At 40.5% G+C, this 12693-nt stretch overlaps 1 protein-coding gene across 3 annotated transcripts in view; it reads left to right on the forward strand.

The window, feature by feature from the left end:
- Window positions 1-12693, forward strand: part of AHNAK2 (AHNAK nucleoprotein 2) — a 77837-nt gene that overhangs the window by 40935 nt on the left and 24209 nt on the right. For all 3 annotated transcript variants that reach the window (XM_069783290.1, XM_069783289.1, XM_009919382.2), the window contains exons 2-6: window positions 8762-8838; window positions 9634-9723; window positions 10506-10562; window positions 11160-11301; window positions 12093-12274. In XM_069783290.1, the coding sequence (XP_069639391.1) occupies window positions 8762-8838; window positions 9634-9723; window positions 10506-10562; window positions 11160-11301; window positions 12093-12274 (548 nt within the window). The remainder of the gene's footprint in view (window positions 1-8761; window positions 8839-9633; window positions 9724-10505; window positions 10563-11159; window positions 11302-12092; window positions 12275-12693) is intronic.

Consider the following 12693-nt stretch of genomic DNA (forward strand, 5'->3'; position numbering starts at 1 on the left):
TAAGCAACCAAAAAATGGTGATAGCTGGATGAAACTCATTAACCCAGGATCTGGGAAATTTCAATTTGACAATTGCAAAAAAAATAGTCCTCTGTGCTTTTCATGTTTAAATATGACTCAAGCTGAGAAAGTCTGTGCAGAGCCCCACCAGAGTGATTTATGCTCATGCTCTGAAAGGTCCTATGGATTCTATTAAGTTTATCTTTACCATCAGAGGAAAGATGGACTGCTGTAAGAATAAAGAGCTCCTTTCTGATCAGTCTCACTAAAGGTTTTGCTCCTATTGTGAAGTGTGAGCAGGCATGCTTTTAATGGTTTTAAATCTGTGGGCAGAGCTTATCAATAAATACACACTTACAGGAAAGCCATTCACTCGCTTTTGCATCTGGGGGCTGTTAGTTTCTCTTTTTATGGTAGTGTTTATATCTGTTCTTAGTTGCTAGCGCTCTTCCACATCCTCCTTGATATTAGGCAACCTGTAGAAAATGCTCTATAAAATCCTATAGAGCTCAGTATGGTCTGCAAGAAACCTAAATTCCCTAGACATTTCTCTACTTGGATGTACTTTGCAGAGCAGAGTACCGTTCCTTTTGATAAAAGTAGGAGCTAACTTCACAAACAGGTCTCCGGCCAGGCAAGGAGACTGATGATTGTAACTTACGTATATTTTCTCTTTTCGGGAGGTTTTGAGATGAGATGATTTGAAGGCTGTTAATGAGTACTCTAACTGCCGACAAGGGCAGCTTAACATACCAAGGCACTGAATCAAAACATCTTGTTCATGCCTTGAATGGAAGGAAACTATTCACGCATTGGTTATTTGGGAGTAGCTGCCCCTTGAGCTCTGCTGTGCTACAAGCCCCTGCTTTTGGCTCGGGAGCCTGAGCTGCATTCATGGCAGTACAAGCATGCAGCTCAGTGACGGAGTGCAGCCAGGGGGCATTGCCAAACCAAACGCAAAACAAAGGCGGGAGGACAGCTTAAACGCAGGCCTAGCTGGTTCTGATAGCATCCTGCAGATAGCAAGGCCTGTTAAACCCCTTTAGCAGCGAAATCTTTATCTTCATGCCACAGACTAGTCCTTTGCCTTCATCCCAGAGAAACAGTTAGGGAGACCAGAATTTCAGGGCTTGGTGGGGAGGGTCCTACTCCCAGCACAGGGCAGAGCGTAAATGCTAAAGGAGAGGTGCTATTCCTCACTTTATCACTTTTTTTCTGAGGCAGAAAGGCTTCTTTTTCTGCTGTGGCAACCGTTCATTTCAGAGCTGACAAGCTGGTTCGTCTAGGTGGAGCTACTGGGTGCCCCCGCTGTCCCGCTGGCAGTGGTTCAAGTGAAGTAACATTACATTCCTGAGATGAGGGCTGGGAGAGGCAGCCTTCTCTGTGTCATTGCGCCCGCATCTCCCCATTGCCATGGATCCTGCCCGGATAGAGTGACAGGCACAGCATTCCCGCTGCGGTCCTGCCGTGCCCCAGAGCCCTGCCCAGCAGTTGTTGTAACTCAGTCCGTGGGCTCTTGCGGGACAATGGAATGAATCCAGGTCTCTGGAATGTGCTAGGAAATCTCTGTAGAAGATGAACCTCTTGATTTTTCGCTGATGGTTTCCCCCAGCACTGTTGGAGCTGCTTACTGGGAATGCCACGGGTGTGCTGGAGCTCATGGTCAAGCCTACACAGACTGTGCAAGAGTCTGTGCCATGAGCTGTGCTTTAAACCTTGTGGCAGCTTCCTCAAGGAACACAGCACATGTATGAAAGAGTGTATTTGCAGACACTTTCGGATTCTTATTTTGCCAACTGATGCTCGCAGGATCATTTTCCTCCAGCATTGCTTGCTTGGAAGGACGTGACTCCTCCACCAGACTGCCCAGGAGGATTTGGGTGGTGAGGACGATTGCTCAGAACTGCCACAGCCAAGCCTCTCACCCTGCTACACTCGTGTGTTCCTAGTTGTTCTTGTTCGCGGCCTTTACAGTTGTTACCTGGCATGTACACTTAAGGAAATTCACAGTGGAACCCAAGGTGCAGTGTTAGAGCAGATGCTCTTTGCTGTGTAGCCTCCAGACAGCAGTCCTGGACAACAAATCTGCCCTGGTTTGTTTCTTTTTAACAATAGACCTTGAAGCACTGCAGTATCGCTAGGCTTTTAGTCCTCTTTAATGTAGCATTAGGTCACCACTTCTATTTGTGACTTGAGCCTGGGAAAAAAAACTCAGGGGGAAACAAAGAGAAACAGTGAAATATTTCAGGCCGCTGATGATACTAAGTAGCTGTTTTTGTGCTTGTACATATCATTTGCACAACATTTTTGGTGGGATCGGCAAATTCTGTCCTGTCAAGCTAACTGATGCAGTTAACAGAACACAAACATCTTCTTGCGGATTCAGAGATCTTTAGCACCGCTGATTTTGGAAACTGGTGAATGTAGTTCTGTTAAGTGCCAAAAATTCACGTTCGTATTCAGAAAATGGTAGCTGAGATGGAAAAGGTGGTCCTTTTGCTGTCAATGTAACTTTGTCTGTAAGGGCTTTTAAAAAAAATCTGATTTAGGTCATTTTTCAGTCATGGGACCTTTAAGAAAACCAAACCAAGAATGCAATAGCTTATATGCTTGATGACACTGCCTAGCTGAAGTGATGTTTTAATTAGCTGGTTGATCTACATTTATTTGTCAGTCACCAGTCTTCTGGGATATCCTGGGAAACCCAAAGAACCCATTGCAAGGTGCATTAATTTAATAACTCATCAAAACAATAGAGACAGTGGATTGCGATGGGTATAAAAAAGAGGCAGGCATGGAAACTGAAGCACTGAGGTTGCCAAAGAAAAAGTACAGTGTTTGAATTGCTGCCTTTTTGCCCATAACCTCGAAGTGAAAAATTTCTCTTAGTGAACTAAAGTCAGGTGAACTTACCTATCTGAAAAAGTGCTCTTGAGAGGCCAAGATGAATGCCAAGCATATGCATAGCGTTCCTATTATCAAGTGCTTTCCTGAACTGGGACCCACGATTTTAAATATTCTAACTATTCTAAATATTCCCTATTTCAAATATAAGAAGTGAATCAGAAGGGGCTGCGGGGCTTCGCAGCAGCACTGCTCAGGAGGCTGTGAGAGCTCTGAGGGAAGAAAAGGAATCCCAGTAATTGCAATACCTGCAAGAGAGGGAGAACAAGCTGTGGGAAAAATATCAGGCACACTACCTGTTTTGAGAAAGGGATTTAATTTAAAAAGCAGGAGGAATTCTGGGACAGTACATTAGCAGTGACTAGCCATGCACGCATGAGAAGTAACAGACCGATGACAGGGTGCCAGAGGGCACAGGGACAGGCAGATCGACAGGTACAGGGACTGAGGGTTGCAGGAAGAGAGGTCTGACACAGAAGCCAGCTAAAGCTGTCCATGACAGCAGCGATGCACAACCTTATTTGCAACAAGGCATAAGCACATGAGGGAGCACTGTGAAAACTTCTGACCTACATGTATGAATTCTTTGCTGGGTCAAACACAGTGCCAACAATGACAATGATACTAAATTATTATTGTTGTTGTTTGTCTTGCACCTATTCACTCCTCCTTCTCCTTATTAATAATACAAATCAAGTTATGTGCCCAGAGCGTGCTTTGCGCTGTCAGACGAGACCTGATCTAATGATGGCCCAGCCTTGCCCGCATGTCAAGGCATGAGTCTTCTAACTGGCTATGGGCTCAAAGCTATTATTTCCACAATACTGCTCAAACAGGACTGCTTGTTTCTTATCATAGCTAAGAAATGGTAACTAGCAAACATCAAAATCCTAGTGCAGAAAAGGCACAGGCTGTGACCTTCATATATTAACAAATAATAATAAATGAGTGAGCAAAGCATGCACGTTTTCACCTGTGGACAGATGTTTACCACAGATCAGGTTTCTGTCTGTTAAGAGAAACTAGTTGTTGAAGTGAAGTTAAGATAATTCATACCAGTCAGTACATGGCAAGAAGGAACCTCTTCTCCTGGTGAAGATTTTACCTGAGAATGAGCAATATTTAACCTGCATCTTTGTAAGAAATGTGTGCACTGCAACCATTGCTACTCTTGTCAGTTTTAACTGATCTACATTAAAATCCCAGGGAAAACAACACAACAACAGCATTTTAGTTCTCTCTGACAAAACAGAACAAAATTAAATAAAATAGAACAGAACAAAGCCACTTTTAGCAGGAAAGATAATGCCTAAGAAGTAGATGCAAGGAAAAGTTATATGCTTAAAGATAAGAGCAGATTACTTAAATTCACTACATCCATATGCAAACATAACTTTACTATAAAATCTTAAAAAGCAGAAAGCACAAATCTAAGAATTGCAGAGAAAGTGATATAATTTGTAAGCAAGGAAGCTAGGATGATCGGGAAAGGATGTTATTGTTTCTTTTTTAACAGCATCTCTGGAATTCTCATTTGCTGTTTTATTTGATTTTAAAGTGTACAGATTATGGTAATTTTATATGCCAGTGTCCCAATTAAAGTTAGGTTTCTCTTCAGTTTATACAACAAATTAAGGCACAATTGACTTGAATTCAATGACACTGTCACACTTGAAATTGATTATAATGTCTCAAATGTGGTTTTGGAGACTGTTACCCACCAAATGTGAATACCAAAAAAATAACCTGGTTTTATGTTTTTGTGGTTTTACCCAAAGCAGTCCAGCTGAGTTGTTAGATTAAAGATAAAATATTTTTTTTAAATTGCATTTAAAAAAGCAAATACACTTTTCAGTCATATGATATGAAAATGTTCCAGACTATATAACTCCTACTGCGTACTTTCAAAAAATTCCCTTGTTCTGAAGTCAGTTCAGTGGCTATTAGAAGTAGTCACTGATGTAAATTCCATCTTGTTTATGAAAACATTTTGAACAAAGCATTGATTGTCCAAGGTTTATAAAAAAAGTTAAAACCTATAAAATGTTGGCATTACTGCTATTTGGGGCATGAGAATGACATGCATATAAATCACAGTTTATTGGCACAGTCTTTTATACACAGAAAGAAGGCTTTGCTGAAAATGGAAATCATCAATGTACTGTAATTCCCCTCTTACAGATTTGCTTTTAAAGTACTCTGAATCGGGAAAAAATCTGAAGCAAATCTTAGTCTACAGTAGGAATCAGGGGCACAAGAAGGCTTTTATGACATGGGTTAGCTATGGTAGAGGGGCAGAGTAGGCAGAGTTTGGGGAAATCAGGGTGGATGACAAGGTCTTGGTGTGGAGCTTTGGGAGGGAAGGTCATTTGTGTAGCTGATGTCCCTTCATGCAATCTCAGCCACATCTCTATTAGCCCTGGGAACAGTAATCTGTTGGTCCATTTTGTAGGAAAGAGTCCAGCTATCACTATTTAGGAGAGGTAACAGTTTACTAAAGGCTTTCACAGGAGGACTCTGTCCCTTCCTACCCATCATGAGTTGGGTGAAAGAGGCCTTTTATGCTGACAGTTTTTCCTTTTAACAGCAGGGGATTTTTCTGGTGACATTTTGGCAAACCTTGATCCACAGCCCCTCTAGCAAGGACAAGGAGAGCAATTGCTTGCCAATACTTGGCCAAGGATGTGAAGCCACCCTTGTGCCTCATACACCACTGCTTTGCTTGATCAACAGCTGGTGAAAAATATGAAACTTCTCTCCTGGTCCAGGCCCAGATGAGGTGTCATCCAGGCCAGGTCTATCTCTCTACATCCATGCTGAACAAGAATTGGCAGTGTCACTTGTTGCTTTAAAATGGCATCCCGATGGGAAATAGGTGTTCGGGTCTCACTGCAGGAAGCGATCTAATTCTCTTGGATTTTGTGAGTAGCCCGGTCTTAGCAAAGGGGAGATTTTTGAAGGTGTTGGTCACCTAACCATTCAAAGAATCCTTTGTTTAAAACATCTGGGTTTAAAAGTTTCACCTCTGTTAGAACGCATAGGATAGCTGCAGTACCCTAGACTCAAAGGATATGCCCCACTGGATGGTGAAAAATCAACAGCACAGACTATACAGGACCATTCAAGTCCTGAGAACGGAGCACCCCATACTTGCATTGCTTCTGTTCTAGACAACTAAAATGTCAGTGAAGTTACACCAGAGTAAAACAAGAGAAACAGCAGTGAACCAGCCCAAGAATTCTCCCAGATAATTCTTTCCTTTTTCTTTTCCAGTAGTAAAATTATTGGCAGCCACTAGGGATCAATGCTGTCATTAGCCTTGAAGTGCTGCACTGAAGAGCAAATGCTCTAGCGATCCAAGCAATATTCTGTTAAGTCATTCTACTGGACTGCAGGGCTTGTGGGTGGGATTCTCCCAAGTGAAAAACACAGCAATGCCACAAGACTAAGTCCTTACTATTTCTTGGAAATATAGTAACAGCCATAAAATTCACTGTTGGCACCTGAATTTTTAGAAGCACTAAGCAAATTAAACAATCAAGTCTTAGTCCTGCAGCTCTTCTCCTCATATGATGCTTATTAAAATATATGTGGTAAAGAGATTCATGAATGGATTCCAGAATTTTCAAGCAGAAATGCCTAAAATCAGATTCATAAATCCACATCTAAATTTTTTAACAAGGTTATGCTCATTTCATAATTTTCTTGAGCTTCTGAAAATTGCATATACTAGAGTTTTTTAAAAATAGTCAAGCCAATTTATGCAGATCTTTAGTCTGAATTAGGGTCTGCATTAAGACCATTTTCTAGAATTGTCCATCATAGGCATTGGGACTAGTCCTGTGAAGGCTAAAGGAGGCATGGTCTGGCAGCCCTGATGTATTCTGAGTTGATCCTAGTTCTCTAGAGCTAAAATACCACAGGAGAGCTGATTAAGATGATGTACATATGACTAATGAGGATGCCTTCTAGTCTATCAATCAAGTTTGGAAACTTGGCCCACAGACTGACATGGGATATTCCCACTGGAAGTACACTATTTCCATTCATCTTAACGAAGTGGTCCATCACTGATCATGTGGCATAACTCTTTCAAAACCCTGCCTGTACTAAGTAATTTCATCTTCAAAAAAGTCAATGAAAAAATAAATGTAAGAAGAGATCAGAAAACTATGAAGAAAGGCTAGCAAAATCACAGCCATTTTAACAAGAGCTTGGTAACTTGTGTAAGTTAGAGTGATTTCATACATGCATCAGTCGTGCCAGCTTGTCTGCACACACAGCATGTAATATCCACATCCAGAAATGTTGTGTTCCATCCCAAGGATTCTTCATTTAATGTCAACAATGAATGAGTTGCACAGTTCTGCTTGCAGTTGTCTTCTCTAGTGTTCAAGCATATTTTTAAGCCAGAGGATCTGTTTAGCAGAGCCAAAACGATGTATACTAGTGGCAGTTGCAGAACTGGCTGTGGGAGAGCTAGACAGCCTGATGGCTTGAAAAAAATGGAGCACAGAGACAGGAAAGAGACAGAGTTACCAGGACAAGGACTGGGGCATGTATTAGAATAGCCTGTGTATCAGGGAATGTGTAATTCAGCCACACTGTCCTCTACTGGATAAGCCTGGTTCTCTGAAAATGATGATGTATTCATGCTGTTTTCATTCTTCAGTGCCCAATTTAAGGCATTCCAGCAGAATCATACCTTTAAACAACCCATCTCCTTCACCTCATCTCTCTCTGCCCTCAATACTATTAAAAAGAAGAAAACAGTGTTTTTATGACTATCAAATGTTCATGATGTTTACTCTCTGACTCTTGTCTTAAGACCTCTGTCAGAAGCAAGGAAGAGTTTCAAGACGGGGAATTTCAATCAATTTAATTTATTGCCAATCAGTGAACTTCTAATTACTGATTCTGATATTTTAAAAAAAATGAAACCACTCAGGGAAAAACACCTCAGTTCCCCTCCATACACCTCCCCTCTTTCTGGTCTCCCATCCCCTCACTGTGGGCTACACTCAGTCCCTTTGAGGAGGTAAGGGTTGGTGCAGGAGCTGGGGGGTCAGCAGATGGTGGGTGCTTTTATTTTTCCACTCCTTGCTTCATGCTCAGTTGCCCCAGGGCAAGTTCCTCCACCAGCCTCCAACTCATTGGAGTCCAGCCTCCTCCTCTCTGCCCTTGCTCAGGCAGCTTTTCTTCCTCCAGCCCCAGCTTGAGATCCTATGTTGCTCCAGCATTTCTCCTGCTCTGACATCGCTCCTCTCTCCTCCTGCTCTGGTGTGGTCTTCTCTGTCTTTCTCCTCCTCCTGTACTGGTGTTGTTTCTTTTTCTCAGTGTTTACCACTCTTTCTTAAACACATTTTCACAGAGGTGCCAGAAACTCCTCCGATCGGTTCAGCATTGCAGGTGGAGCTGGCTGCAAGTGGCTGCGTCCAGCACAGGCTGGTTCATGGCCTCCTCCCACAGAGACCACCCCACAGCCACACTGCTGCCAAAACCCTGACAATCCTGCCCAATACACACCTCAAGCCCCACTTGGTAATCAAAAAAAAAACCCAACCAAACCCACAAACCAACTCTGGCTAACTTCTAGTTGTACATTTTCTCCAATCTGGGGATTTTTTTCCTTCACAAAAGCCTTTACGTTTCTGGATATGAGTATTTCTGGTATCTTTGGAAAGACTGGCCTGATGAGATCCGAGATAAGGAATCTAAATGAAAGCAAGCCTTTCTACAGCCAGCCCGTGCACGTCCCCCAGGCGTGTGCTGCTCTGGAGGGCTTCAGCTTGCAAGCTGACTGCTCTGTGCTCTGCATGGTTCCCACAGACCCCAACAACCTGTATGCTCCTTTCAGGTTCTGGACGACAGCTGAGACCGGCCGAGCCTCCGGGAGATGCTGATGCTGATGTGGATGCAGAGGATGAAGATTCTGTGAGTTTTTTTAGAGTGGGATTTTTTTTGGAACAGGGTTTTGGCAGTTACCTTGTTAAAATGGGACCCTAAATATTTCATTTACAGATGGGTCTTGCTGGCAATTTTTTTCCCCATCAAAAATGTTGTATTTCTGCTTGGGATTCTCCTGCCAGCTGAAAAGCTGGTATGATGCTTCAATATAAAGTGATCTGCTCTTTGCCATGATTCACCAGCATAAGTTTAATACCAAGACTTAGCAAACTATTACATGGCTGTTGACTACAGTAACTTTTCCTTAAAGCTTTAGCCAGTTTAGGTTCCCTATCATTTGACTCCACAAGGAAGCATGCCAAGCACTTGTCAGCAGAAATTCCTGCTGGGACTCTTCCATGGTTTGCTTGGTTATAGAGGACAATAAAGTTTGAAGCCACAGGATGCAAAGGTTAAGTGTGCAAATAAAGCAAGGGAGTGATTTTTTATTGCCTTTTTCAATTATTACTAATTGATCTGTCAGTATTCTCAGTCTGTTTAGCCCATAGATGCATACAATACATATAAAGAAAACCAAAATTACCATACCATTGGTTTTGTCTCTCAGGAGTCTGTCCCTTGTGTTCTTGAGTAATATCCTTAAATGAGAATTGCATTTATTCTTGACCTAAGGAAAGAGTTATTGGTTATTCTACATCCACCATTACTAATGAAAGATTTGTACACAGAAGATTATGCCCAAGTAGAAAAACTCTCCTAAAAAAAAATGCATCATTGTTTAATGGTGGATGTTCCTTTCCACCACTCATTTCTTTTCCACAGGTTAATGAAGTGGCAGTAGAAGACATCCGTCCAAGGCCACAAGGATCCTCTCCAGTTTATGAATATTCCATAGAAGAAGAATATTTAAAGGCAAGACACTGAGTTTTCATCACTGAGTTTTGATGCAGGCATGGCTTTACCAAGTTCATTCAAGAGGCTTTAGCTCCTACAGCTAGCCGAGACTCATATGTCACGTAACAGGATGTTGTTGCAGCAATATTGTCTTCCTGTCCCCACCAAAATCAAGGCCATATTCACTGATGGTTTTATATTGTACTGACTTGTTGTTGGCCATGTTCTTGTTTCTTCACAAAAAATGCATTCGACTTCATTCCTTAAAGGACCTGGGGCAGAGAATGTCAAGAAATCACAATTATTTTCTATTAGAATATTTAGCTGGCTTGAATCTAACTAATATATATTTCAAAATTGCCTGTACGTCTTGGTTATTCAAAGGTAAAGATTTAATTAGTACAGTCATGTTAAGATAATCAGGCAATAGTTTGAAATTCACGCTGAAGTCAAATAAATGAAAAAAGGGTACATTCACAAAGATGAAAGCATGAGAAATGTGCTGCATAAGTAACACAGAAAAGCTCCCAATGTCTTAATACAATTGGTCTCTGGAGTTCATTTCATGCAAATTTTGGTACAATGCAGGGAGGCCTTCGCATCTAATTTACTACTGGGAATAATATAGTTAAATCATTCACATTGTACATCGCACTTGTAGATCCCAATTTTGCTCTGTTGCCATTAAAGACAGCCTCAGTTCTTAGTCTAAACCAGGCATTTTAACTGGTGTAGGACTTCTGTTGTACTTTACAACAGCACGACTTCTGAACACTAAATAATTGCAAATTATTTTTCAGCTTCAAGAAGAAAACAAAAAACATTCTACAGACAGATCAAAACAGAGTCATCCACAGGTCAGTCTAAAAGCACTCAGTAGTTTTAGGCATGTGGTTTGCAAAATAGTAAAGTTTGTTACAACACACAGACATGGATGGGTGGATAGAGGGAAGGACAAATAGACAGTCACTTTAGACTTGTTTTGACCAGAAACTTCACAAATTGCCTAGCTGTGGCACAGGCATGAACACTTACCTGTCCTATTTGGGGTCCTTCCATATTTTTTTTAGCATTCTTTAGCCTTCTCCAGTTTGAGTACAGTACAGCATTAGGTCTTTGACTTTTCCAGACCATTGACTCTAATTCAGGTGCTTAACATCTTCACAGAAAATACAGTATTTCAGCCCTAAAAGTTTCCATATGTTTCATGTTTTAAAATTACAACCTATTTTCTCTATGGTCCTGATCCAGCATAACCCTAATGCATGTGCTTACTTCTTATTTAGAGCAGAATCAAACCCCCACTGAACAAGTACATTCTCTATTTTAGATAATCTTTCTTGAGCTACTGAAAATATACCTGAGGAGACTCAACTTTTTATTGTAGAATAATGTAGAACACTTTGATAACAATTAAATAAAAATTGTAAATTCACACTTTTTTCTATATCTAGGAAATCATGGAAGTGACCCTGAAAACAGAAGTGGAAGCTGGTGCTAGTGGTTTTAGTGTGACGGGTGGAGGAAATGAAGGAATATTTATTAAAAAAGTACTTAAGGAATCTCCTGCTTCAAAAATATTTAGTCTGAGAGAAGGTACAGTCTGATTTTCTGTTGTTTTGTTGTTTGTGGGTTTTTTTAATATATCATAAAACAATCAGGTATGTAGTTGTGTGTGCATATAGATACCTACCTGATCTGTCAACTCTTTAGGTAATAGAAATAGTAGATCCCAAACCAACTAATATTATGTGTGAGCTTATCCTTTCCATATTAATAATTTCAAAGATCAGTTTCTTTAAAAATAACAAAATTTGATTTTTTTTAATACCATAAAAAAATTTCTAATTTTCACTGCAACAGTGAAAAAGATACATAGAAAGTAGTGTATACGCAACTAAAATGAAAAAAAAACAACCAAAACCCAATTCATAACATTCATGAAGAACCTGCCTTTGATTCTTTCACAAAGAGTATGCTGCAAAACTGCAATAAATAATGATTTAAACAAGAACAGAAGTCCAGAGTCTAAATACTGAAAAATATAAGAAAAAAACCTTTGTTACTGTCAGGGTGGTCAGACACTGCAACAGGTTTTCCAGAGATGTTGTGGAGTCACCATGCTTGGAGATATTCAAAACCTGACTGCACATAGAGCTGAACAACTGGCCGTAGCTGATCCTTCCCTGAGCAGGGCACTTAGACTGGATGATCTCCAGAGGTCCTTTCCAGCCTTAACTATTCTATGATTCTGTTATGTGAACAGAATTTCATGTTTTAAATAAATAGGATGTGGTAAATTTTTTTTGTGGGTATTAATTCAACAGCATTTGAAAAAGTGCAAGAAAACACAAACTAATTAAAATGATGTCTGATTCCACTTGCAGGTGATCAGCTTCTAAGCGCTACAATATTTTTCGATAATATCAAATATGAAGATGCACTCAAGATTCTCCAATATTCCGAGCCGTACAGAGTCCAATTCAGCCTCAAAAGAAAAATTGCTGGGAAAGAAGAGCTAGAACACATTCACTCTACAGCCCACTACAAAAAGGAAAGAATAAGCCAGGTAGATATTTGATTTGTTTACAAAGTTTGGATAACACTGTAGTATTGTGCTGTGTGGAAATAGACCAGAAAATACACGCTAGTCTCTTCTTAAGACTTAGGCACGTGTTTAAACTTACTAACATGAATATTCATGAGAACAAAAAAATCCCACACAGTATTTGCAGCTTTTTAAATATCCTGGGCAAGACTATAGGTTTCGGATAAAGTCACAATCTTGCGTTAGGGTAAAAAAACATTCTCTAGCGAGTCAGCTTTTTTTTTTTTGTTAAGTATCCACTGATAGAGCAGGCCCAGATAAGCTCTGTAATACATTAAAATATCAGTAAATATTTTTCTCAAAAGATCACCAATGAAATTTTCTCATAAAAATATGTGTTTAATCACTGATATTTCCATAGACATGATCTGCTCATAGGT

This window comes from Haliaeetus albicilla, chromosome 5 (assembly GCF_947461875.1).
Source record: "Haliaeetus albicilla chromosome 5, bHalAlb1.1, whole genome shotgun sequence".
In the NCBI taxonomy this organism is placed as follows: domain Eukaryota; kingdom Metazoa; phylum Chordata; class Aves; order Accipitriformes; family Accipitridae; genus Haliaeetus; species Haliaeetus albicilla.